Source organism: Pongo pygmaeus, chromosome 2, assembly GCF_028885625.2.
Source record: "Pongo pygmaeus isolate AG05252 chromosome 2, NHGRI_mPonPyg2-v2.0_pri, whole genome shotgun sequence".
Classification (NCBI taxonomy): domain Eukaryota; kingdom Metazoa; phylum Chordata; class Mammalia; order Primates; family Hominidae; genus Pongo; species Pongo pygmaeus.
Window position 1 is genome coordinate 198,815,017 of NC_085930.1, and position 27,977 is coordinate 198,842,993.

Here is a 27,977-nt window from a genome sequence, read left to right on the forward strand (position 1 = left end):
AACTTTTCTGTAAATCAATATTTATTTCAAAATAAAAAGTTTATTTTTAAAAAGTTAACTCAATAGAAAAAGGTTATTTGTGAGAAGGTATTCATTGCAGAGTTATTTATTATTACAAATAATAATTTTTTCCAATTGTGAAATTTTTTAAAAAAGAATCTTTATTAGAGTAAAATGGCTAAGTAAGATTAAGCATTTTGTCAATAAAAATGAAACAGTTTAAAACGGTAATTATGACTATAGTGAGTATATAAATTTGTTTCTATTGTAAGATTAAATGAAAAATTAGAGTATATAATAATAGTGTATGTCATTATGAATATTACATATATATTTAAAATTATCATACATATAAAAATGTATACTTTTAAGCCAAATCCAGAAGGAAATGCCAAAACATAGAACAGTAGATAGCTATTATAGTATTATGTTTATCACTTTAATATATTTATATAGTTTTTAAGATGAGCATAAAATATTTTTGAATATCACATACATTCTTTCAAAACCCATGACTCTAATATTCTAATATTCATTGGTAAAGTTAATGAAAGGCAAACATAATTCAACAGTATATCTAACTCAAAGAAAGTGTACTGGACTTGAGAGGTTCAGCCCTAACAAGCAGAGCAAAGGGTTCTTAACTTGTTTAAGATATGAAGATCTCTGATAACAACAAATTCTTAGGTTATAAGTTCATTAACTACAATAACCTGGCTTTAAAAAACAAAGTAATTTATGGGGGTAATCAAATTTCAGTTCCTAATTAAAACAGTTGAAAAAAAGTTGTGTGTACTGTATGTGTATGTATGTGTTAGGGGTAGATGATGTGAGCATTCTTGAAAACTCCTTGGAAATCTTGGGGAGGGGTATTTATTTAGCATAACATCGGACTGAGTAAAGAGGACTTTTGTAAGGAAATAGAGCATTGGATAATGTCTGCATAAAAACTTCAGTTCATTAACTCCCATCCTCCTAGCTCATCTGTCATCAGAGTTCTAGAATTGAGTTTTCTTGTGATTAATTCTTTAGCTCATGCACCAGAATTATTGGACACGTGACAAACTGGGATTTCTGAGACTATGATATCTCTCAGAGTCATAAACACAGAGAGATAAGGCAATGGTAAGGGTGTTAGACAATAACAGATCAAAATTTCAGAGGACAGGTGATGCAAAAATTTGTGTAAGTTTTATTTTCTTTGGCTGTTTTGTGAACTTGACTTTTATACTTTGTATCTCATTTCCTAACAAATTTAAGGCAGAATATGACTTAAATATATTATCTGCTATCTACATAAATTGTTTGTGAAGTTATTTTACCCTAGGTTTCATTTTCAACTTGTAGCTAGAGCTCTAATCAGCAATATCATAATTTATTACCCAAACACTAAGCCCCCATTATTTTGTCAGGATTACAATTAATAATATTTTAATATCCTTCCAAAGAAACCCACATTCACAACAGTTCAATATTAAAATCAAGAGTATATTTTAAAAGCTTCACAAACCCCCTGCCTCTCGGTAATATGTAATAGTATTCCTTCCAAGATTTGGAGCACCAGGTACAAATTTAATGCATGTGTACAAGTGTTTCAATCTTAGGATTCAGGAGGAAAACACTGTAGTTTCATACAATGAATTTTTCCTTGACCTTCTCTTGCTGTCTAATTGAGATACCTCCAGGCTGATTGTACCATTGTGTTCTTATATTCTCTGAATTCACAACCACTGTGGGCAAGTTTCTGATGAAAAATACACACCATAAATGAGAAATCACTTGAGTGTAATTTTTTATTATCTCTTTAAATCTCCTTTTAGACATCTTTCCATGCATGGGTGATGGATGAATTTCATGTAACATAGATAAATTGTCAGCCAAGTTTATCTGATTGAATGCTTCCACTTTTTCTCCTGAAAAACTGTAATATTCAATGTGTTGACACAATTAATAGTGCATAAATAAGAATCAAACCATGATGCTATCAATGAAATGGGTATGTTGCTATCACTCATTGACTTTTTTTTAACTTTTATTTTTTGGTTTGAGGGTACATGTGAAGGTTTGCTACATAGGTAAACACATGTCATGGGGGGTTGTTGTACATGTTATTTCATAATCCCAGTACCCAATAGTTATCTTTTCTTATCCTCTCCCTCCTCCGACCCTCCCCCTTGAAGTAGACCTCAGTGTCTGTTGTTTCCTTCTTTGTGTATATAAGTTCTTATCATTTAGCTCCCCTTATAAGTGAGAACGTGCAGTATTTGTTTTTCTGTTCCTTCATTAGTTTACTAAGGATAATACCTCCACCTCCATTCATGTTCTTGCAAAAGACTTGATCATGTTCTTTATGGCTGCGTAATATTCCATGGTGTATGTGTACCACATTTTCTTTATCCAACCTCTCATTGATGGGCATTTAGGTTGATTCCACGTCTTTGCTATTGTGAATAGTGCTGCAATGAATGTTTGCATGTGTGTGTCTTTATAGTAGAATGATTTATATTCCTCTTGGTATACACCCAGTAATGAGATTCCTGAGTAGAATGGTAGTTCTGCTTTTAGCTCTTTGAGGAATCACCATACTGCTTTCCATGAAAGTTGAACTAATTTACACTCCAACCAACAGTGTATGTGTTCCCTTTTCTCTGCAACCTCACTAGCATTTGTTATTTTCTGACTTTTTAGTAATAGCCATTGTGACTGGTGTGAGATGGTACCTAATTGTGAATGATTTGCATTTCTCTAATGATCAGTGATATTGAGCTTTTTTTCAAATGCTTGTTGACTGCATGTGTGTCTACTTTTGCGAAGTGTCTGTTTATGCAATTTGCCCACTTTTTAATGGGGTTGTTTGTTTTTCTCTTGTAAATTTTTTTAAGTTTCTTATAGATGTTGGATACTAGACCTTTGTCAGATGCATAGTTTGCAAAAATGTTATCTGCTTTCCTTACAAAACTGAATGCCTTTAAGAGAACCCAAGTCACCTCTTGAATGTTTTGCTGCTTAGAAATTTCTTCTGCCAAATATCCTAAATCATCTCTCTCAAGTTCAAAGTTCCACAAATCTCTAGGGCAGGGGCAAAATTCTGCCAGTCTCATTACTAAAACATAACAAGAGTCACCTTTGCTTCAGTTCCCAACAAGTTCCTCATTTCCATCTGAGACCACCTCAGCACGGACCTTATTGTCCATGTCATTATCAGCATTTTGTGCAAAGCCATTAATCAAGTCTTTAGGAAGTTCCAAACTTTCCTACATTTTCCTGTCTTCTTCTGAGCCCTCCAAACTGTTCCAACTTCTACCTGTTGCCCGGTTCCAAAGTTACTTCCACATTTTCAGATATCTTTTCAGTAGTGCCCCACTCTACTGGTACCAATTTACTGTTTTAATCCATTTTCATGCTGCTGATAAAGACATACCCCAGGCTGTGAAGAAAAAGGTGTTTAATGGACTTACTGTTCCACATGGCTGGGGAGGCCTCACCATCATGGCAGAAGGCAAGGAGGAGCAAGTAACATCTTACATGGATGGCAGCAGGCAAAAAGAGAGTGCTTGTGCAGGGAAAATCCCCCTTATAGCACTATCAGATCTCCTGAGACTTATTTGCTGTCACAAGAACAGCATGGGAAGGACCTGCCCCCATGATTCAATTACCTCCAACTGGATCCCTCCCATAACATGGGGAATATAAGATGAGATTTGGATGGGGACACAGCCAAGCCATATCAACTCTATTGATAGTTTCTTTTGCTGTGCCAAAGCTCCTAAGTTTAATTAGATCTCATTTGTCAATTTTTGCTTTTGTTGGAATTGCTTTTCGTGTCATGGAAACTTTGCTCGTTCCTGTGTCCAGGATGGTATTGCCTAGGTTGTCTTCCAGGGTTTTTATAGTTTTGCGTTTTACATAGTTTTGCGTTTTACATTGAAGTCTTTAATCCATCTTGAGTTGGTTTTTGTATATGGTGTAAGGAAGGAGTTCAGCTGCAATATTCTGCTTATGGCTAGCCAGTTATCCCAGCACCATTTTTTGAGTAGGTTGTCTTTTCCCCATTGCTTGTTTTTGTCAGCTTTGTGAAAGATCAGATGGTCGTAGATGTGAGGCCTTATTGCTGAGCCCTCTATTTTGTTCCATTGGTCTATGTGTCTGTTTTTTGTACTGTGCTGTTTTGTTTACTGTAGCCTTGTAGTATAGTTTGAAGTCAGGTAACGTGATGCCTCCAGCTTTGTTCATTTTCTTAGAGTTGACTTAGCTATTTGGGCTCTTGTTTGAATTTTAAAACAGTTTTTTCTACTTTGATGAAGAATGTCATTGGTAGTTTGATAGGAATAGCATTGTATCTTTAAGTTGCTTTAGGCAGTATAGCTATTTTAATGATATTGATTCTTTCTATTTATGACCATGGGATGTTTTTCCATTTGTTTCTGTCATCTCTGATTTCTTTGAGCAGTGTTTTGTAATTCTCATTGTAGAGATCTTTCACCTCCCTGGTTAGCTGTATTCTTAGGTATTTTATTCTTTTTGTGGCAATTGTGAATGGGATTGCTTTTCTGATTTGGCTCTTGATTTGGTTGTTGGTGGTGTATAGGAATACGAGTGATTTTTGTACATTGATTTTGTATCCTGAGACTTTGCTGAAGTTGTTTATCAGCTGGAGGAGTTTTTGGGCTGATAATATAGGTTTTCTAGATATAGAATCGTGTCATCTGCAATCAAAGATCGTTTGTCTTCTTCTCTTCCTATATGGATGTGCTTTATTTCTTTTTCTTGCCTAATGGACTGCATCCAGGGTTCAGAAATTCTCTTGAGGACTGTGTTCCTTTGGGAAGTGCTGCTGATATGGTTTGGCTGTGACACCATTCAAATTTCAACTAGAGTTGTATCTCTCAGAATTCCCACATGTTGTGGGAAGCACTGAGAGGAAGGTTAGTGAATCATGGAGACCAGTCTTTCCTGTGCTATTCTCATGATAGTGAATAAGTTTCATAAAATCTGATGGCTTTATCAGCGGTTTCCACTTTTCTTCTTTGTCATTTTTCTCTTGCCGCTGCCATGTAAGAAGTGCCTTTCACCTCCCACCATGATTCTGAGGCCTTCCCAGCCATGTGGAACTGTACGTTCAATTAAACCTCTTTTCTTTGTAAATTGCCCAGTCTTGAATATGTCTTTATCAGCAGCATGAAAATGAACTAATACAGTAAATTGGTCCTGCAGAGTGGGCCACTGCTGAAAAGATATTCAAAAATGTGGAAGTGACTTTGGAACTGGGTAACAGGCAGAGGTTGGAACAGTTTGGAGGTCTCAGAAGAAGACAGGAAAATGTGGGAAAGTTTGGAACTTCCTACAGACTTGTTGAATGGTTTTGCCCAAAATCCTGATAGCAATATAGACAATAAAGTCCACACTGAGGTGGTTTCAGATAGAAATGAGGAACTTGTTGGGAACTGGAGTAAAGGTGACTCCTGTTATGTTTTAGCAAAGAGACTGGTGGCATTTTGCCCCTGCCCTAGACATTTGTGGAACTTTGAACTTGAGAAAGACAATTTAGGGTATTTGGCAGAAATTTCTAAGCAGCAAAGCATTCAAGAGGTGACTTGGGTTCCATTAAAGGCATTCAGTTTTATAAGGCAAGTGGAACATACAACTTTGGAAAATTTGCTTCCTGACTATGTGATAGAAAATAAACTCATTTTCTGGGGAGAAATTCAAGCCAGCTACAGAAATTTGCTTAAGTAGCAAGGGACCTAATGTTAATCCCCAAGAGCAAGGGGATAATGTCTCCAGGCCATGTCAGAGACCTTTATGGCAGCTCCCCCAATCACAGGCCCAGAGGCCCAGGAGGAAAAAGTGGTTTCCTGGCCCAGGCCCAGGGTCCCCACGCTGTGTGCAGCCTAGGGACTTGGTGCCTTCCGTCCCAGCCGCTCCAGCCATGGCTGAAAGGGGCCAACACACACCTTGGGCTGTGGCTTCAGAGGATAGAAGCCCCAAGCCTTGGCAGCTTCCATGTGGTGTTGAGCCTGCAGGTGCAGAGAAGTCAAGAATTGAGGTTTGGGAACCTCCACCCAGAGTTCAGAAGATATATGAAAATGCCTGGATGCCCAGGAAGAAGTTTGCTGAAGGAGCAGGACCCTCATGGAGAACCTCAGCTAGGGCAGTGCAGAAGGGAAATTTGGGGTCAGAGCCCCCACACGGAGTCCCTACTAGGGCACTGCCTAGTGGAGCTGTGAGAAGAGGGCCACAATCCTCCAGACCCCAGAAAGGTAGATCTACTGATAGCTTGCATAGTGCACCTGGAAAAGTGGCAGACACTCATGGAAGCAGCTGGGAGGGAGGGTGTACCCTGCAAAACCACAGGGGTGGAGCTGCCCAAGACCATGGGGACCCACCTCTTGCATCAGTGTGACCTGGATGTAAGACCTGGAGTCCAAGGAGATCATTTTGGAGCTTTAAAATTTGACTGACCTGCTGGATTTTGGACTTGCATGGGCCGTGTAACCCCCTTGTTTGGGCAAACTGTCTCTTATTTGGAACAGCTGTATTTTCTCAATATCTTATTCCCATTGCATCTAGGAAGTAACTAGCTTGTTTTTGATTCTACAGGCTCATAGGCAGAAGCGGCTTGCCTTGTCTCAAATGAGACTTTAGACTGTGGACTTTTGGTTAGTGCTGAAATGAGTTAAGACTTTGTAGGACTCTTGGGAAGGCATGATTGGTTTTAAAATATGAGAACGGGAGATTTGGAGGGTCTGGGGCAGAATGATATGGTTTGGCTGTGTCCCTATTCAAATCTCAACTTGAATTGCATCTCCCAGTATTCCCACATGTTGTGGGAGGGACCTAGGGGGAGGTTATTGAATCATGGGGACCAGTCTTTCCTGTGCTATTCTCTTGATAGTGAATGAATCTCATGAGATCTGATGGATTTATGAAGGGTTTTTGCTTTTGCTTCTTCCTCATTTTTCTCTTGCCGCCACCATGTAAGAAGTGTTTTTTGCCTCCTGCTGTGATTTGAGACCCTCTCAGCCACGTGGAATTCCAAGTCCAATTAAATCTCCTTCTTTTTTTAAATTGCCTAGTCTTGGGTATGTCTTTATCAGCAGCATGAAAATGAACTAATTTAGCTGCCCTGTATTGACAGCACCCCAGGCAACTTTGCTGGCTTAATAGGACTAAGTGGGAACTTCTTTCTTTCTTTTCTTCTGGCATTCTTTCCCTTGTAAGACATCCTATGTATACAGTAATATGTGTACACACACATTTAATTTCCTTCATTACTTTGTATCTCTTGCTTTACTTCAATATTGGATTCGGGACAGAGGCTCATGTGGAGTACATTTAATCTGAAATTGACTGTACAAATTTACTTTCAAAATATAAGATCTGGGGGCAGATAGTTGAGAGGATGTGGCATAGGGGTAATCTCCTAATATTAACATATTACTTACCCTGCTGAACTATATGTATATCATACCACATGTATTTTGGGAACCAAACTGGACACTGGAAAGTCAGCTATAAAAGAAAGGCTGTGCCATCCACCTACACAGCTACTTCCCACTCAAGGACAGACAATGGAATACATTCACAAAGTAGGGTGAGGTCCTGGCTCAATTTGGACTGTTATTAATCCACAGGATGATTGCAGTAGCTTCCTAACAAATCTCCATGTTCCACTCTTGCCCCACAGTCAGGCCGGAGTAATATTTTTAAAACATGAATTTGGGTCGTACCACATCCCTGGGTAATTTCAAAAGTTTTCCATTACTCTTAGAATAAAACCTAAACTCCCTTTCTGGCCTCGTATAACCTGGCTTCTGAATATGTAAAAGTCATATGCCATCTCCCTCTCACTCACTCTAGCCCATGTGCACCGTCTTCTTCAGTCTCTTGAATATTCCTGACCTTCCCCTACCTGACTGCAGGAATGTGCTGCTCCATCCACCTGGCATGTTCCTCCCTCGCCTTTCACATCAGCCTTCAGATCACCTCTTCAGGAAGGTCTTTCTCAACTATTTAATGTCATGTAGGTTTACCACTATCACTATTGCCTCTCCCTCTCATTATTTATAATTGCAGCTCTTTTCAGGTTTCTTTAATGGCACATACTACATTAACATAATTTTATGTGTTTGGTCTTTTTTCCTGAGTTCTAATGAAAGTTAATGTGTGATACAAAATGTTCATACTCAGTTTCCACTCCCATATGTCCATATATTTGCTCCAGACCCCCTTGTCTCCAATCTCCCCATTCCTTTTATTCCAGGCCCTTGACAAGATAGCCAGGCCATTGGTCTTGACTCAAGCATCTATTAATTTATGTTGTTACCTCAGGCCATTTCTCCTTCCTCATGAAGTAGATGCCCAAGCTCCTAAGTCACGACTCCACACTTTAGGAAGATTTCTTCTCTATTGACTTCCAATGCCATCTTCAGATGTTCTTGAAGGCTGTCACTGACTGTCATTTTTGGCCTTCAACCACTTACCAAGTTAACCTATCTGTAAAGTAAGCCTGGCCTTGGGAAGGAGAAAAGCAGGGCCTGACTGTTAAGACCTGATCTGGCACTATTAGCTGAGCCTGGCATTGCTGAAGCTGGCCTAGAACTCACAGTTAGATTTTGGTGTCTTCTTACTGAACATAAAACTACTTAAAGAAATCAGCATCAGACAAGGTCTCTTCATGAGTGTCATGGATCAAGACAAAAATAAGAGCATTCTGTAATCAGTTATAAACACATTTAAAAAAAATTGTTCAAACCACAAAAATATCCACACATCCTCTCATCCCAGCTAATTTGCATTACTGCTGCTTCTTTACCTAATTATAACTAGCTTCATTTCCTATATCCTGCCTTATAAGATTTATTATGATATCCAGTCATGGAATTGTCCCACTTTCTGACAGCATTGAGTAGACAGCAAAGCCCTAATACCTTGAACCCTCTCCAAAATAAGCTAACACTAACGTAAATCCTATATTAAGTTCTTTCTAACACCCCCTTATTGAGATGTTCCGTGGATCCTCATGGTGTATATTCTTCCTTGCTACAACAAATAATGAGTCCAACAGATACAGCTGGTTGTCTTTGGCTGGAGGGCACTTTCAGACCTTTTCTACTTCCTTCATCTAGTCTTAGAAGCGAAGTAGGGAAACACTGCTCATATAACTGCAGTGGGTAATAGGGATATTCGAGTTACTGCTCATGCAGCTAAGTTCTGGTCCTGCTTGGGCTCAATCTGGGCACATCATTTTCGTCTTTTGGTTGACTTATGCTAGGCTGATTTTATGACTTAGAAGAACTGAAATAATCCAGCTCGTGATGTGCAGTTCCAGACATACGGTCATGTAGAGCCTCATGGTCAAGTTTTCATTGCTTCCATGAGCTGTTTAACCAAAAAATGTATTATTTTCTCTGCTGTAGATGGCATTGTCCTACTCCTGAATATCAGAGCTTGCATTGTGAGTCTCCACTTGGGCTTAGCATAAGTTTCATGCTACATCTTTTTCCACGAGACACCTGAAACCTTCCCTGTCACTCAGATTATGGACCAGAGCATTAGACATAGAATATGTTGCCTCCAGAATCCAAAAATAACTATCAGGCTTTCTGCTTCTTTCTTTGTGGTATGGGATTGCAAAATATATATTCTGGCAAACTCCTGACCATTGGATCTGTAAAGACTTCACTGAAGTGTCAGGAATCTAAATCTTCATAGGGATTATCCCCCACCCTCTGGAATGCATGTATTAAATGTCTTATCAAGGCCTCCTGTATACTAGCCATCTGTTGTTTGCCCTACCTCATCAGCATGATCTTATTGATGTAACGCATACAGTGCAATGTTCTGTGGGTTGACCAAGCAGCCCAATTATCTTCAGTCTACAATATGACAAAGAGCAGAAGAGTTAACATGGCCCTGAGGAAAAACTATAAATGGGTATTGTTGTATATCCCACATGAATGTGAACTGTTTCTGATCCTCTTTTATCATAAGAATAAACAAAATTATATTCATCCAAATCTATGGCTACCTATCCTGTACCTGAGGTCTTTTTATCTGCTCTAGCAAAGATATCACCCTCCCATAATAGTTACAATCAGGCTATTACATTATTGAGTCTGCAAAAGTCTACACTCCAGGATTTTTCTGAATTTTTTAGGGGTCATATTGAGTCAATAAAAAGAGATATAATAAGGATACTCTACTTACCCCGTTCAACATTCTTTGGCTGTTAAATGGTGGCATTAACATCTACTGTGTTCCTAGAATGTAATATTACCCTTTATTTACTCCCTTGGCATAGTGAGTAGAGGTCAGATACAGAGGTTTTCACTTGGCCTTTCTGACTCTGATAGTTCTTACTCCAAAGGCCAGGACACAATGTGGGCATCACTCTGGCTGCCAAGTATATCATTTCAAACAAAACTCTTCTGGACTGAAAAAGTGACAACTAAGTGGGTCTTCAAACACAGTAAACTTACTATGAGTTGGATTGTAATAATAAATTTATTTATTATTTAACCATGTGAGCTTCCACAGGTCCATGATTACTCTTAAGGTCTCTGGATAGCAACATTAACTCAAACTGTCTGTACCCAATATACAGTTACTCAAGTCAACAGCAGTAGGCTGCATAATGTGCAGCATCTAGTACAAATAAAAATGTGGGATCCTTTGTTTAAAGAATTTCAAGATGGTAACAGCAAAACACTAAACCAAGTGAGGGGCCGTTCTAAGAGCAGAGTTCAGTATATGTTTCTGAAGTGCCTGGCTATAGGTCTTTTTAGAGAAGCCTAATGGAATTGCCACAGTATATACTTACAGGTTTCTTTTACTGAGAAACCCAGCTACCTCTTCAGTCAACAAATTCTATATCTCAAAATGGGCTCAGGTCAAAGAATCTTATGAGAAAGTCTTTCTTTGTATTGGGATCAACATCCTCAGCCTCCTACTGACCCATTCTTTCCTTTTCTTAGCTGTTAAGCAGCAGTCTTGTTGGCTGCCACTTTATTCTTCCTCTAGGGATGCTATATTCTATCAACCATTCCCAGAACTCACTGCAGGTCAAGCCCCCTGGCTGTGCCTCTGACCTTGCTGGTCATAATGGTAAATATGGCCTCCTAGCATGTGGTAGGTAGGTGCCACCCTTGGCCTCTGTTCTTGAGGGTAGAGGGGCATCATTTACATGGATATTAACAGTCTCAGAGGAGAGCCAGGATTGAACTTCTTAGTGATCCTGCTACCCTTCCAACTAGCAAATTCCTGATGGCCTTAGTGAATCCGGATGACCTTCCAGTGTCCACTTGGCTTCCTCATCTAACATAGTCTTCTGGTGAATTTTCTGGCTTCATATTATATATCCATTCTAGCCATGTCCTCTTCCCTCAGCCTCTTTATTTCTTGTCTACCATCTTGTAGGGAAACCTATGAAATTTCTCTTCATTTAGCATTGATCATCACTTTTTCCAGACTTTTTCAAGCCACCCTAGCTGTGAGCTTGCCCTATGCATGGTGGTTCTTAACAGGGTGTTAAAGCCCATGTCATAAGAAAATGCCCCCAAGTCAATAAACTGTTTCCTATGTGGACTTATTTTTTAGTCCCCTCAATCAAGTACCTGCAAAAATCAATTTCTAGGGATGTCCATGGCTTCTGCTGATACATGCTAGCTAATTCTGGCAACTCTTTGATATATTATTCATGCTTTACTTTATCATGACCAGTACGTCTTCAGCTGAGCTCTGCTGAAAATTAGCACTGTCTGGGACCTGGCAGCCAAAAAAGGAAGTAAAAGCATTCGAGAGGGGGGATATATGTTGCTTTATGAAGTAATGCCTCTGCGATATCTTTCAGTGTGAGGGAAGCACTAGCTCTTACTAGGAAAGGGTGGTCTATCTACATAATCTCTGAGGATTTAGGAGAGTCTGCAAAACCAACTTATCAGGGGTATCCACTTAATGCCCCTATCTATATTTCCAGGTTTCAGGTGTTTCCAACCAGCCTTAGCTAAACATTCAAATGTCTCTAGAGCTCTCTGACTCTAACTACCACATTTTCAGTGGGCTGCTTAGCTTTGTTTTTGCAAAGAGGGCCTTGTCTTTTTGTAAGACACCAAAGATGTCATCTGACTCTCACACTTAGCCTTTAACTGCTTGCTAAGAGCCCTAAGTTTTTCAATATCCCCCTTCAAGGTGTCAGTACAACCTAGCAGTAACCATAAAGCTCTGCTATCCTTGTAGGCACTGTTCCTACTGTAACTGCCAAAAGCCCGAATCTGAGGACCTACAAGCATCTCTCCCTCCAATAGATGTTTTTCCGGATCAACCTCAGTAAAATGTATAGCAATTATGCCTTCACCTTCAGCCCCAAACTGTCCGAAGTCCACATACTTCAGGAAGCCATCCTATTTGCTTGACAAAGGAGTGAGCCAGTCCCAAAACCCCCGTTTCCTTCTCCATTCTTGGACCTCTCTCAGGACCACTGGTGTCACTTTGTGTACTCAAAGAAGCAGAGCTAAAGAAGGAATTGGATTTACAAAAGATGCACTAGTGAGAATGCCTGTGGAGGATAATGAAAAAAGAGTGGAAGAAGGGGGGCATTTCAGAGTGTAATAAAAACTCTTGGCCAGGTGCGGTGGCTCACGCCTGTAATCCCAGCACTTTGGGAGGCTGAGGTGGGCAGACCATGAGGTCAAGAGATCGAGACCATCCTGATCAACATGGTGAAACCCCGTCTCTACTAAAAATACAAAAATTAGCTGGGCATGGTAGTGTGTGCCTGTAGTTCTAGCTTCTCGGGAGGCTGAGGCAGGAGAATTGCTTGAACCCGGGAGGTGGAGGTTGCAGTGAGGCGACATTGCACCACTGCACTCCAGTGTGGTGACAGAGCAAGACTCCGTCTAAAAAAAAAGAAAACAAACAAACAAAAACAAAACAAAAAACCTCTCTCTGACAGCCAGGAGGTAGAGGAGAAAAGAAGAGAATTCAGTAGAAATAGTTTCAGATTGAAAGCCATTTCAAGGAAGGTTTGTCCAGGCTAATGAGGCATTCTTGAGTCAAAATCACGCATCAAAGATATCCAATGTGCTGCCAGAATGGGCCTTGTTTGTAGCCCTACTAGGTTCAGTCCTTGGTTGGAAGCAGCCCAGAAGTGTGGCCTCAATAAATGTGACAGCAGAGTGAATCCAAGGAGCAGTGCGTGAGGCTGCCATCAACTGTGCATTCCACTCTCTTAGCTCCCACACTCCACACCACAAGTCTTTCATGATGGCCATTTTTTCTCTTGAACCACAGGTTGTCCACAAGACAGTTCATCAGGAAATTGAGACACATTCTCTTCGCTTTCATTCATCTTGGCATAATATTTTTCACTCATCTATTACGCACACCTTTGAAAGACAATGGCTTTCACCTGTATAGTTTTTATAGGATAGAACCATCTAAGACACTTTTTTTCATGTACATTTATTCCATGACTAAAACTTCTCCAGGAAAGCATTTGTAATGGCTATTTCTTGTAGGTTAATACAAAAATTATGCCCATTCACTGTGCAAAATTTGAAAACTACAGAAAAGTACAAAGAAGAAAATATTCTTTTCACTCCATAACTAAGAAATAATTACAATTAAGAGCTTATGAATTTTCTTTCTTTACCTTTGCCTTTGTGATATGGAAAATCTACATTTTCCATACCATGAAAATACACTGCGTAGATTGCTTTGCTTCTTCTATTAGATGATTTATTTTTGGTTTTAAAATTAATTTTTTACCTTGATTATGTAGAAGACATTAGTAAGAAAAGAAGAAAATTAGAGAATAAACTTGGCCAATAATTATTCTCTGTATATACATACATATATACACACACACACACACACATGCATACTTATATACATATTTATTATACATGTTGCACTATAGTATATTTTATATAGAGAGAGAAATATACACATATGAATATAAGTAAATATGTATGTTATGTGCAATATATACATATACACATATATACACATAAATGTGCATATACACATACATATCTATATAAATATTGTCACTCTATATCTATTTATTCTCTCTCTTCTCATATTTCCCTCTCTATTTATGTATACTCAGGGTCTTGATCTGGAAAAGAAGGATTTTTTTTTACTTTGAAAATATTTTTTGCAATTATTATAACAATACTAATGGTAATTCAGTTCCATGGGGAAAATTATTTATTCTATTCAGAAGTATAATATAAGAGATAACTGAAGAGGAATTCAGATGGATTAAATAAATCAGTGGCAGAGCAACAGAATAATGTACTAACTAACCAAAGACAGTGAAGGTTAGTTGTGTTTTCAGACTGAGGCTATTCCTCCAAGGTAGCACTTTAAATTTACCTCGTAGAAACTTGACACAGAGATGTTGCTGTAAACAAGACCTACTCAGCGGTCACCCCATGGGGATTCCCCTGTAAAGATGCCCTGAGAATCATGTCCATCCCACAGAAGCATTTGATCAGCGCATCCACCCCCACATGCTTAAACTGTGTGCACGACCCAGATTTCAAAATAAGCAGAGTTAACATTCTTGACTCCTGGCCCAAATGTGGATGCCCGCCATGAGCTCATGCCTTCCTTTGTGGGCTGGCATTCGTAGGGCTTATGTTATCATGCTAACCGGACCAGGAAAGAGACACTGAGGGACATGTGCTGGAAACCATGCATACATAGGACTCTGAGATTTTTGACTGTGCACAAATGTATTATGAATCTTTTTGAGAGTCAAAAGCAAAAGTGTGGTCATAAATGTCAGGGAAATGGGTTAATTTGAGATCAGATCCTGGCTCTACCACTATCTGGCTGAATGATTAATGCAGAGTCACCAACTATCTCTTCCTGTGTGAAATGCAGTTAACCTAACTTGGCTATTTCCTAAGGTTTTTAGTAGTTATCTAAATAGGTAATGGACATAAAATATTTAGTCAGTGGCAAGCTGTATAAAAATTCTGGTTTTGAAGATGCAATATAAAGAGGAGAGATCTTTGTTTTATTTATCTTTATTTTCCTAAATCCCGTCTCAACACCAGGCATACCATAGGCATTTAATTAATGTTATTTCATTGAGTGGATGAATTCAGGTGTGGGAGTTAGAGCTGGGTCCATTACAGGCCACAGTGGCTGATGGTTATTTCATCGTGTGATTGTAAGTTTGTTTCTTAAGCCGTCTGAGTCTTAGCTTCCTCACACATGAAATGGAGGTAATGACACCACTTGTTCTAGCCATCTACTTCGCATGACAGTTGAGATGTTATAATGAGATAATGTCTGTGAAAGTGTTCTGTACAATAAACCACGATACAAAGCCTTGTTATTTTTAAGTCATTCTGATTTCTAAGATTTTTTTTCTAAGTAAATGATCTCTAGATCTCTAAATTTCTTTTTAACTTTCAGTATGGCTAATTTTCAAACAGAGAAATTGATAAATGTCTCTAGCCCCTCTTTTGTGAGCTGTGTTCCCTAGGTAAACACTATATTTCAAGAAGCTACACCCCCAAAAGAAATCATTTTGCCATAGGCTTTGAAATATACACATTGGGCTTTCGTTTTCTTGTCTCGATTTCATCTCCTTGCCTTCCAGAAATTGTGGCTTTTATGACTTCCTGATGATCAGTACCAAATCAACAAGGCACAAATTTGTGAATCTATGTCTGAAAGAGAAGTTCAGCAACGGCTGTCTTATGGGCTCAAACTAACCAAGGGAAGGTAAAGAAGAATGCTTCATTTTATTATCTTCCACCTACACACATGCTTCATGAATACTGTAAACATATTCTTATTGCGTCAGTCTTCATCAGGTTACCAGATGTTTCAAACCAAAAGCCCAGCAGGCAAACTGATCATTAGTAACTTGGGGTCACAGCCATGCCATAGTTATCCTTTTGTCTATGAAGTTAAAGATGATAAAAGGAAAAGAAAATCATTCTTGATTCTACTGGGATCTATTTGAGCATAGGTATTGGATTTTGTTGATCAACCTGCTACCAATGGCCCCTAGCACACTGATGAGCACACAGAGGAGGTCCTAAAAGAATATTCATGTTGGATCCATTAATCAACTATCAAATCAATGAGTGCTATGTAGTCTTGTGAGAGAATCATACTGAAACCCCACTAGAAATTTAGGTCTCATCACAACATCATTCATTGTAATGTATTTGTAATAAGCAGTCAACCAAATGCATTATAATCAGAGACCAGACACACTAAAGGTCAATTTATTTGGGAGACTCAGTATGCATTATGCTTCCCTTTTATTCTTTCAAAACCTACAATGTGCTATGTATAACAACAGTCAAAGCTATTATTGTGGATAAAAAATAAATAAATATAAGTCATCTTACACTGGCTGTTTAGAAGTTCACAGATAAATTCATGGCGCTTTAGCACAAGTATAGAATTTCACATTATACAGTTTGTGAATAAACACTATCTTTGATTTTTGTCTTATTTTACTTACCATTGATGTTTATGCTGAGTATTAATTTCCTCATATACCTACATATGTTTTTGAAATTATTTAGAAATCCATAGGTATGGTAAAAAGCATATATTAATGCCATGTACCATGTTAACTGTTTTTAAGTGTACAGTTTCATAGTGGTAAATATATTTACATTCTTTTGCAGCAGATCACAGTAAATTTTTCATCTTGCAAAACTGAAACTCTATACTCATTAAGCTACCACTCCTCATTACCCTGTCACCCCCACACCCATAACTTTACATATGTGTGGTTTTTAATGTTATAAGCATTTCATAAGCTAACTCAAATCATTTTAGAACAAAGTGATTTTATGTAGATAGAATAATAGATGAATTGTATGTCAATATAGCCTTTAAGAAGTTTATACTCATAAAATCATAGATTCTTGGGGTTGAACAGAATCTTTAATATAATATATAATAGCCTTTCCTCCTGCAGCCCCCATCTAAGGCTTGATAGACTACTTGCTGTTTGCAGCACTACCCCATTTATTTTCCTACAGACACAAGAATAGTGATAAATTCTATTTCATGCATTCTCATCATAAATAAGCATATAATATGTGGTGCATTTATAATTGCATATGCTGAATAATAGAGAGGGGGTTTTGATTAAATATTGATGATATTAATTTCTCCACTCACATTTTTCATGGTTGGTAAAAAGGGAAAAGCATTCACATACTTCCCATGCCAATTACTGTAGGACATATTCATATTGTGATGTAGTCTCCAGCCATAGTTGAACCAACACACATGGGCAGGAGGCGTGTTCTTGAAGCCATTCTACACCAGGATGAGTAGCAATAATTTAGCTATATGTAAATGTAACTGCAAAACACATAAATGTATCCTCTCAAACCCAAACTAAAAGTATTCCCTATTCAACTTGCTCTTAGCTGGACCCTAAAAATCCCACAGCCACTCCATCACAACTCTCTTGAGGTAAAAGGTGATGAAAGGAGTATTGGAGTAGAAATGGATAATAATATTAAAATATTGCAGATACAGTATTTCACATTCGTCTATGTTACAATTTATGACAATGTAAACATATTGCTAAGGTACTTCCCTGGACCTTGGAAGGAACTCTGCAAATCTTGACATTTAAATGTTTTAGGTTCACAGTAAATCTGAAAGAAGGCCTGGGGAAAACCCGTTGGTAGGCTTTAAAAAGAGAGCAATTCCTGATATGATGCACTGAGATGGACACAGCATCACTTTTGTGATATTTCTGCCAAAAGTGCATTCAAAGCTAAACTAAAGTATTATCTACAAACAACTGGCCTGTGCTTTACAAAAATATCTGTGTTATGAAACACAAAGAAGACTGGGAAACTGTTCCTAATTAAAAGATACTAAAAAAAAAGGACAACTGAATGCAACATATCATCCAAGATTTTTCCTTGCTATAAAGGACATTATTAAGACAATTGTCAAATCTGAATAAGCAGTGTAGAATAGATGATATTTTATGGATATAATTTTTTAAGTTCAATAATTGAACTGAGATCATGTAAGGTATTTCCTCATTTTAGGAAATACACACTGAGACATTTAGAGTAAAGGTGCATCATATCTGCAACTGACAAATGGTTCAGGGAAAAAAAAAATCTGGGGAATGCCAAATAAGGACTTCCTGTGTTTCTTTCTTTATCTCTCACTCACGTGAGCTTTGAGCAAAGGAGGGGTGGGAGTGAGGAGCAGCCCCCACACAGCTGTTCAGGGATGTCTGGAAAAGAAGCCCACCCACATTGCTTCTGGACACTGGGTGTGACTTGGAGGGTATCAGGTTTGTCTGTTAAAGAAACTGCCAACCTCTTCCTGCCCCAATTGGCCTCTGTTCCCTTATATGCCCTCTGAACAGAAAAGTGCCCCTTTCCTTGCGACACTCCCTTAAGGCATCTTCTTGACATTAACTTAACTATAAATGTTTATTTGATGAATTTCAGTGACCTGAAGAGAGATGGAAGTCAAATCAGAAGAAGCACATGGCTAAGGTTGCAATGCACTTGCTTTTTCATTGAATTAAAGTCATTTTAATACCATTCAGGTTACTTAAGTTCTAGGCCCAGCTTTACTCCTAATCGATGTCAGACTGTAGCAAATATTAGGTACAAAGTTGGAAGAGTTAGCAGGATCCTCCCCATGACAGAACTTTGGCTTCCACTTTACTAAAATAGAGATTGTGTGGTTGAGCTGCAGCTGTGTACAGAAAAGTGTCATACAATTAAAAATCACCAAACTCAGTCTCTTCAATTTGAGCAATAGTTGGTGAATTTACTCCACCACCTCCTCTCCTTGAAGGTTCTTTCCTGCTCTCCTCACTATAAATGCAGGATGACCTGGAAAGGCTAGGATCTGAGGTTCAGTTACCCTGACACAAAGGAATTCAGTTTCTCTGATCTCATAGTCACAGGCTGCCAGAGCTCTACGGAACATGCAAGATCATCTGCTTTAAGCCTCTTGTGGTGGCATCTGTTGTTTTCCACTGCCCTGTACCTATTGCTCTTTCCTTGGTTAACAGAACCTTTATTTTCTTCTGAAAACTCTCTGCTCAGTCATGGTAGGGCCATCAGTCAAGATGATCAGGCCTCTCCTGGCCAAACATGGCATCTTTCTTTTGGGAATTTGAATCTTAAGCTGAATAGATGAAGTTCAAAAAAAGCTGTTGAATCTGACTTACGCCTACAGTGGCTTTGCGAAGTGACTATCCATTCCTATTTCTTAAGTCCCTGAATTTATCCTGGTTACAGCCCTTCCCGAGATGTGTTTTTTTTCCAACTGTCTCTTATAGTCTGTGAATTTTCATATTTCTTTTCATACATTTTCATGTTTTGTTTGTTTGTTTGTGTGTTTTTTTGCTTTAGGTAGGCAGAATCACTTTCTATTGTTTATACCCAAGGAATCCTGATTGATACATCCTTCCCCTTTAAAAATAAAGTATCTAAGGCTCAAAGAGAGTAGGCTACCTGCCTAAGGTCTGGGAGTAAGTTGGTACCAGAGCTCGTACTAACCCCAGGTTAGCCAACTGCTTTACACATTTGTTCTCTCCTTCAGAGTTATAGCAGTCTTGGAAGAAAGAAGCTACTATTTTGCCAAAGACCTCATGAGGACCAATAACAAGTTCTGGGATATGTGATGATTGAGCTCTTAGAAAGTTTGTTGGACTTCTGGCCATAATTATGTATCTAAGACCAGATTTCGTTCTTAATAGCTAAACAAACAAACAAACAAGCGAGATCCACAGGTTCAGCAGCTATAATAAGAATGAGTTACTGATACAGTTGACAACATGAATATATCTCAGCAATGATGGCATCAATGAGCAAAAAAAATCCAGACACAGAAGAATACATACCATATGCCTGCATTTATGTGATATTCTAGCATTGTATTGTCCAACATATAGTAGCCAGTAGCCTCACATGGCTATTCAAATTTAAGTTGATTAAAATTAAGTGAGAATAAAAATTTAGCTCTTCAGTAGCATTAGCCACATGTAGCTAGTGGCTACTACATCAGACGGTGCAAATATAGAATATTTCCTTTATAACAGAAAGTTCTATTGGAAAACAATGTTCTAGAAAATATACACATAATCTATAATAACAAAAAGCAAGTCAGTGATTGTCTAAGGCCAGTGGTGAGGGGAGATCAATTGCAAAGTGGTATGCGGAAAGTTTTGGGGTAATAGAGATGTTGGAATCTTGATTGTGATGAAGGCTGCTTGGTGTCTACTGTGTCACCTCCTCAAACTGAACACTTGGAATTGGTGAATTTCATTGTATGTAAATTATACCTCAATAAAGTAACTCTAAGAGGTCAAGTGTTTTGTGGAAATTATTTTTAATCAGTTGCATTACTTATTATGAGATGATTTTTGCAAATATATAAACATGTTATTCATCCATTGTGCAATATTTTTGCTAGCCCCTGAAAACACAGAGATGAATTAGAATAGCAAGCCTGCCCTCAAGCTGTTCACAATCCAGTACAGGAGATGAGTCTATTAAAAAATAGCTAGAATCCAGGAAGAAAGTTATAGATGACCTTACACAAAAAAGTACAGATATAATTATCTAGGACAGTAGAAGTGGGGAAGGTTTCTTTTATGTGGAAAAAAGAGGAAGAACTTTTGGTCTTTGAAGGATGAGCAAGATGTGAATATGCGCAGATGGAGTTTTAAAACATTCCTGGTAGAGGGCAAAATATGATCCAAGGCACAAGAGCAACCAGAAAAATATGCAACCTAGAGGAAAGTGCATGAAGGGGAGCAGTTGTAAAATAATTTTCATGAATGTAAGTGAGAAGAGTTTGTATCGTAGACACCTGAGTTTGGCAGAGTGCATGTTCTTGGCTCCTAGGAGTGGAGAAGAACAAAGTGTCCCTTTCTCCTACATTATGCTCAGTGGTCCAAGTCCAAAACACGTTTCCTTCCTTAAGTACTTTCTTCTCCCCTCCATACAAATCTAAAGTCTTCATAAACATCATTTAAACAGGCAGGTCATGGTCAGAAAGGCAATTACTTTTCCTAGACTTCTATGTACATTATTATATTACAATTTCTGCCTAAAAGACTCACAGTCTTGGGAAATTTTCCACCTTGCACACCAAAGATATAGTTCATGCATTTGTATAGTAACCTTAGTTCCCTAAGAGAAGAAGGATGAAATATAAATATGAGGCAATTATGGTAATTATAATATAATTGCCACTTATTTTTCACTTGATTGTGTATGTTTGCATGCTATTGGTGTTCTGTTGAATTCTAGAGAGTTTGCCTCTTTTTCCTGGGTCAACTCTCGCCATTTATTTCCATAATGCAATAGGAGCCAATCTTTTTCATAATTATTTATTTAAAATTTGTTGCCATTTAATTTCTGTCCCTCTTAGCTTAGTAAATTTAGGATTTTTAAATAACAACTATTGAAATCATGACATACATTTAAATGATATTATTTAAATAAGTTAGGCTATAAACCTTTTAAATTTTTTAAAAAATAGATGAGTGTGGTGGCTTATGCCTGTAATCCCAACACTTTGGGAAGCCGAGTCGGGAGGATAGCTTGAGTCCAGGAGTTTGAGACCAGCCAGAGCAACATAGCAAGACCCCATATCTAAAAAAACAAAACAAAACAAAATTACCTGGGTATGGTTGTGCTCACCTGGAGTCCAAGCTACACGGGAAGCTGAGGCAGAAGGATCACTTGAGCCCGGGAGGTTGAGGCTGCAGTGATCCGTGATCGCGCTGCTACACTCAGTCTGGGTGACAGTGCGAGAAGCTGTCTCAAAAATAATAAATAAATAAATAAAAATAACTTTTAAAAAACAAAAATTAATTAAATTTTAAAACCACAACACACTAGAGATGTTTGCAAATTGATTATTTGGGAGTCTATATCCCTGGAAGTTAATTTAAAATATTTAGAAGGGTTCTTCTTCATTTCCTAGAGACGTCGAATTGTAAATATCAGAGCTAGAACGAACACTAGGTAGGGCTCGGCACTCCAAAGTGTGGTCCAAGGACCAGCAGCATCAAGTAACCTGGGAATGTGTTAGAAATGCAGAGTCTCAGGCCTCACCCCAGACCTACTGAACCAGAATCTGCATTAACAAGATTTCTAGTTGCCTCACAGGCACATTAAAACTTGAGAAGCTCTCAGCTAGAAATCTTCACTCCACCTTTCATTATAAATGGAATCACTTGGCTGTGGTCACAGGAAATTGATTATTTTTAATTTCAGAACCTTCTATTTAGGTCATCTATATTTGCTAATAGCAGGGAAGAAAGCCAAACTCTTTAACTCCAATTAACAAATCTATAATTAATTAGTTAAGCAATCTTCCCTTTTAGTTTTACATTTTGTGGAGCAAGCTGTTTGATTTGGCTGGAGCTCAGGCCGGCCTGTTTGTGAATTTCACAATTCACAGATGTTAGCCGCTCTTGGGCTAAGTAAAGGAAGAGAATGTCAAGTTTTAAATAGCTTCTCCCTTCCATCCTGGCTGAAGCAACTAATAAAATATTTGTATGAAACACATTTTGAGTTAGATTTACTTACAGGGAAATGTCAAATTTCTCTGAAAGGGCTTTAGATTGTCTCACAGCTTTGACATCTACTGATGTCACCTGTTTACAGGTGTGTCCTGTGATTAGGGGGTGAAGGGAAGATGTGAACTCACCATGTTAGTGACCGTTAGATACACAGAGTGGTTTTTTTTTTCCCCTGTTGGAGTCTATCCTAATTTAGCTTCTGAATCATATTTCATTCAATTTCCAAATCCACAAAACCAGGATAAGTTTACAGCCCATATTCAGAAAGGAAATAAATTATTTTGTATGTAGACTTTCCTGATATTACACTGATTTGGGAACATATGAACAATTTTATGGTTTCCTTTCGAAGTAGGTCAAGTCAAAGCAAAACCAAAACCAGCAAAAATTGTAAGACATAAAGAATAGAGTGGAGCCGACTGAGAGATTAAAATAAACTAGAATATTTTTATTAACAGGCAATTAGAAATAATTTGTGCACTTCAAAATATTCTACAATAATGTATTATTTCCAATTTTAATATCTTTAAGAAAATTACTATATTATATGTAAGTACATGTGCATGTGTTTGAGGTAGGATATTTTAACTCAATAAAGGTTATTTTATTTTATTCGGGTCAGGCAAAGCTTCTAAGGGGATGTGAAAGGGATATCTCTTTCTCTTAGCTGAGAGGAAGAGTGAGTTCTAAGTTAAATATAATCAAGGAATTTCCCTGTCTTTGCTATTTGAGATTGTGACCACAACAGGCGGTTGGCTGAAAGGGAAGCTGAAGGGCGGGGAGGGAGGGAAATAGATGAAAAAACAAAACAAAACAAAACTTCCCTAAGCAGCTCTACAAAACATTTTGGCCCCAGAAATAGTCACAGAAATCCTCAAATCAAATCAGTATCCAGATACAAGGAAGTGTTATGTAGCTGGAGCAGGGTGGACACTCATCAGCTCAGTTCAGTTACAAAAGTCCAGGCTGCTGAAATTAAACTCTGATGCCATTCATGCCAGCATCCAATCACGACAGAGATCAGAAGTTCAGAGATGCCTCCAGCTCCAAATTGCCAACAACAAGTGTGGCTACTATACGTCAAGGACTCTGAAGCCGTGAGAGGGGGAACAACAACATTAGAGAGGATGCCCAGCTGGTAAGAATCGAGCGTTTATGAAGTTTTAGTCACTTGATGAATCTCATTGGCTAAAATCAAGAAACGCTCCGCCTCTTTGCAAATATGTGTGAAGGGGAGAAGTGCCTAAACTTTTATGTCTGATAGCATTTGACCCTATTGCTTTTAGCCTCCCGGCTTTATATCTATATATACACAGGTATATGTGTATATTTTATATAATTATTCTCCGTTTGTTGATATCAAAGACAGTTGAAGGAAATGAATTTTGAAACTTCACGATGTGCCACCCTACAGTACTGCCCTGACCCTTACATCCAGCGGTGAGTTTGAATGTGACATAACTTCTCTCAAAACTTAATTGAAGTGCCTTGTGTATTATGAATGTTTCAGCTGTGTACAAAGAACAATTCCTCCTTGTTTAGTGAGCACAGTGATATTATTTTGGACTTTCTGTGGACTTAAAGTGGTCTGTGGGCATATTCTCTAAATGTCTTTTTTGGTTGATATTTGGATCCCATTTTAAAAAATTATCACACCATTTAAGAATGTTTAAAATATATTATTTGCCTTGTTCAGCACCTACTCACTCCATAAGAAATTTCATTGGGCAGGGATATAATAATGTATGGATAATCTTCAAGTCAAAATAAACACCAAATAATTTTGATTTATACATTAAGAAATAGATAACAAGCCATTGTTGTACCAAACGGATTGTGACTTGTCATTGTATTTTATAAGGAACATTTTTTTGATATGTTTGATAATGAAAATCTTTTGACAAATCTGACTTTTAAAGCCTGTGATTGTAGTAAATTTTATTTAGAAACATTTGCCTAGTACTAAGAGAGAATATTAGTGAGGGTGCACAATTGTGTGTGTATGTGCTTCAAATTAGACTTTGCTATTTTTAAACTGGTAAATGAAATCTGAACAGTGTTTTTCCAGTCATAAAGTTATGGGAGATATTCAAGTCATATGTAGCAATGTGATGTTAGTTTAACAGCATGAGATTTCGTACTTTATTTTATAAGACTAATGAGAGAGGTCCTTTGCATGTTGAAAATGGTGAGGTTACAAAGGGTTAACTTGCCATTTACCATCTGTGTCTGTTGGAGCTTGATACTAGAAGCAGATTCTGCTCTCTCTGGGCAGGACTCACTTACTGTAGACTAGTAGAGTGTGAAAGATGTGTGATCTTTCTTTAACATAATTTACTACAACGTGGAACACTAATGTGGGCTATGTAGATTGTTTCTCTTCCTGTGAGGTTTCTGGTGGGTTGTGTGAAAGGCAGAAGAGAAAGAGCAAGGCAGAAAGATAAATAGAATAGAGGAGATAAAAAGCAAAGGGTGAAAAAAGAGAGAGGGGAAGCAAGTTTGGGGTCTCCAAGGTTTCAGTGGAATTTGTTGGTGGTGGCTTGATTCGTTTCTTGCTGTTTGCCACAAACAACAATATTAGCACAAATAAATGGCTCTAGAATGTATGTTCTTGTATAACGTGAAAAATTAGATTTAGCTGGAGTTGGGGATTGGGTTGATTAAAAAGAAAAACACCAAAGATTTTCTGGTTCTCAAAATTGTTTCTAATCTCAAAATTATCTATTCCATTAAACATCTTTGGAAATAATAGTTCTAAGAACATAATTGTGATGAAATAGTAACCGTGTAATGCTGCTCCTGAGCGCATCTCTCCTAAACTAGGTACTCGGATCCAGGGAAGCTTTAGAAGAAACTTCCTTCTATTGACTAATAACCCACACTTCAATCCTGCATACCTCTCTAGAAGCATTTCTAATGATAAAAGAGGCCTATAAATATAAAGAAATAGAGAAACTACTTTTTATATTACCTTGACGATCTATTAGTTCATGGAGCAAATGTCATCTCAGTTTTTGACATACTGTAATATTCTAAGCAATCATAGTATTTTTGGGTTTTTTTTTAACCTTTATTTTAAGTTCAGGGGTACAAGTGCAAGTTTGTTACACAGGTAAACTTGTGTCATACGGATTTGTTGTACAGATTATTTCATCACTCGGGTACTAAGCCTAGTACCCATTAGTTATTTTTCCTGATCCTATCCCTCCTCCCACCTTCCACCCTCTGAAAGGCCTCAGCGCGTGTTGTTCCCCTCTGTGTGTCCATGCGTTGTCATCATTTAACTCCCACTTACACGTGAGAACATACAGTATTTGGTTTTCTGCTCCGGTGTTAGTTTGCTAAGGATAATGGCCTCCAGCTCCATCCGGGTCTCTGCAAAGGACATGATATCATTCTTTTTTATGGCTACATCGTATTTTTAAGTAGTTTTAAATTTTCCTAGAATGCCCTGGGCTTTAATCATGGTGCCTGATACTTTTGGGGAAGGCAGGGGGACATGTTGAGAAGCTGTGAGACTATGGTTCAGAATGGCCAGGGAGCAATTATTTGCCTAATAAATAATTTCAGGCAAGAATATGTACTTCTCATTTGTAATGCAAGCTTAACCAGCAAAAACATTAAGGTGATGAAACATAGCTCTTACTAAGCATCTGCTCTGTGGAAGACATTGCAAATACAAAAACAAATTAGATGTGACTGTTACATTCATTCATTTAATGTTGCAGTACTTATATATTTAATCTAAAATATATTTTCCTCAAATATTTTAACTGTTTGTCGTGTATTTTAAGGACTGAATTATTACTATTTTCCAACCTTTACTACTTAGTGAATAAACAAGTGAATAAATGAAATATCACTAAGGGAATTAGTATGATAATGTATATTGTCAAAGCAAGGATCCAACAGTATGTTGTTTGATACCTCATGAGTGAATGGGTTTGAGCTGGTTTTTCTAAGCAGACAACCGTTGTAGTTCTCGGTTTACAAAAGCTATTTTAAGAAAGACCAAATTTAATCATTCCATAATCATGGTCATCTACATAGTTAAATTTGTCTTTACTGACCTTGTGTTTAGAAAGAAGACATGAAAGATATTTTTTTCAAGAAAGAACAGGATATCTTGATATTTTTAACTCCAAGCTACCTTAATGTATGAATTCCCTTACAGAATAGAAAAAAATGACAGATGTTATCTTTTATTACTAAATGTTAATGCCATTCCAAAAAAGTGTTTAAATACATGTTTCAAAGGATGATGGTAATCATTCTCTAAGTTAAAACTGGGACTTCATCCTCTGTTTTTTTTCCTTTCCACTTAAACATATTACCATATTGAGCATTTAGTTGTGCCCTGATGTTAATGCTAATTTACTTTAGTCTTTGCAAAAACTTTTCTGAAAACCAAAAAGGCAGTTAACACCTTAGAGCTTATTAAGTTCCCCTTTTGATAATATTAACAATACAAAGAGGAAAAAAGTTGGATAAAATCACATTACCATTTGAATACTAACTCAATTTTTAAAATATTGAACTATAGATGAAATTATAAAAGTTCAATAAATAAGTCAGTGGGTTCGTTACCATTAATTTATGAATAGAAACTTGTACATAATAAATTGTTGTTTATTTTGTATTAGGTGAATATTGAAAATGAATCTAAAATTAGCACTTCAGAAGATACATCCTTCTTAATTTATTGTTTGGGCTAAAACTTGGGCAATTTTCCATTCTTTCGTTTCTAGAATTTCCATCTACTTTGTAAAATTTATTTTTTAACAAAGTAATTTTATAGTTTAAATTCTTTCAAAGTATTTTTTCAAAAAATAAACCAGTTAAAATGATAAACATGAATCAAAATTAAATTTTGAAATTATGTGATAACTGAGGACTAAAAATTAGAGAAAAGTAAACATCATTTCGATTTGAACCACCAGTAAAATATTTTGTATTATTTTTTCTTAGTCATCCTGTATTCCAAAGAAGTATCAAACTATTAAAATACTATATGGATAATAAGAAGTGTGTTTTTTGTGTGTGAATTACATATTGTGAATTTTATTCTTTACTGGCGTAAAGGTCAACTTTATTAGCTGTACTTTCTAAATATATCCCAAAAGAAAGAGTGATGACAATGAAGTTACAGTGGATGATCATTTCATTTGTAAGATAAAATCACGTAAAGGCAGATGCAGCTCTGTGTTGGGCGTCCTTCACTTGCTCCTCCACATCTGTTCTTTTTCTTTCTCATTCTTTGCCTCAAGAAGCTGCCTCCTGATAATTGCTTTAACAGGTCTTTTCTTCTCTGGTTTCCTGTTGAATTCAACCAGCAGCAATCTCCTGCAGGAGAGTGAAGTTGGAATATTAGTTTCCCTGGCTGACTCCCTGTTGGTTT

General features: G+C 37.5%; 1 protein-coding gene across 9 annotated transcripts in view; it reads left to right on the forward strand.

Moving 5' to 3' along the window:
• The first annotated feature begins 23,383 nt into the window (after positions 1 to 23,383).
• Positions 23,384 to 27,977, forward strand: part of TP63 (tumor protein p63) — a 265,811-nt gene continuing 261,217 nt past the window's right edge. For 5 of the 9 annotated variants that reach the window (XM_054482683.1, XM_063662552.1, XM_054482684.1 and 2 more), the window contains exon 1: positions 23,384 to 23,717. In XM_054482683.1, coding sequence (XP_054338658.1) covers positions 23,614 to 23,717 — 104 coding nt within the window. In that variant the 5' untranslated portion in view covers positions 23,384 to 23,613. Of the gene's footprint in view, positions 24,020 to 27,977 lie in introns of all 9 variants that reach the window. The other 4 variants (XM_054482687.2, XM_054482692.2, XM_054482690.2 and 1 more) reach the window with 3 other exon arrangements.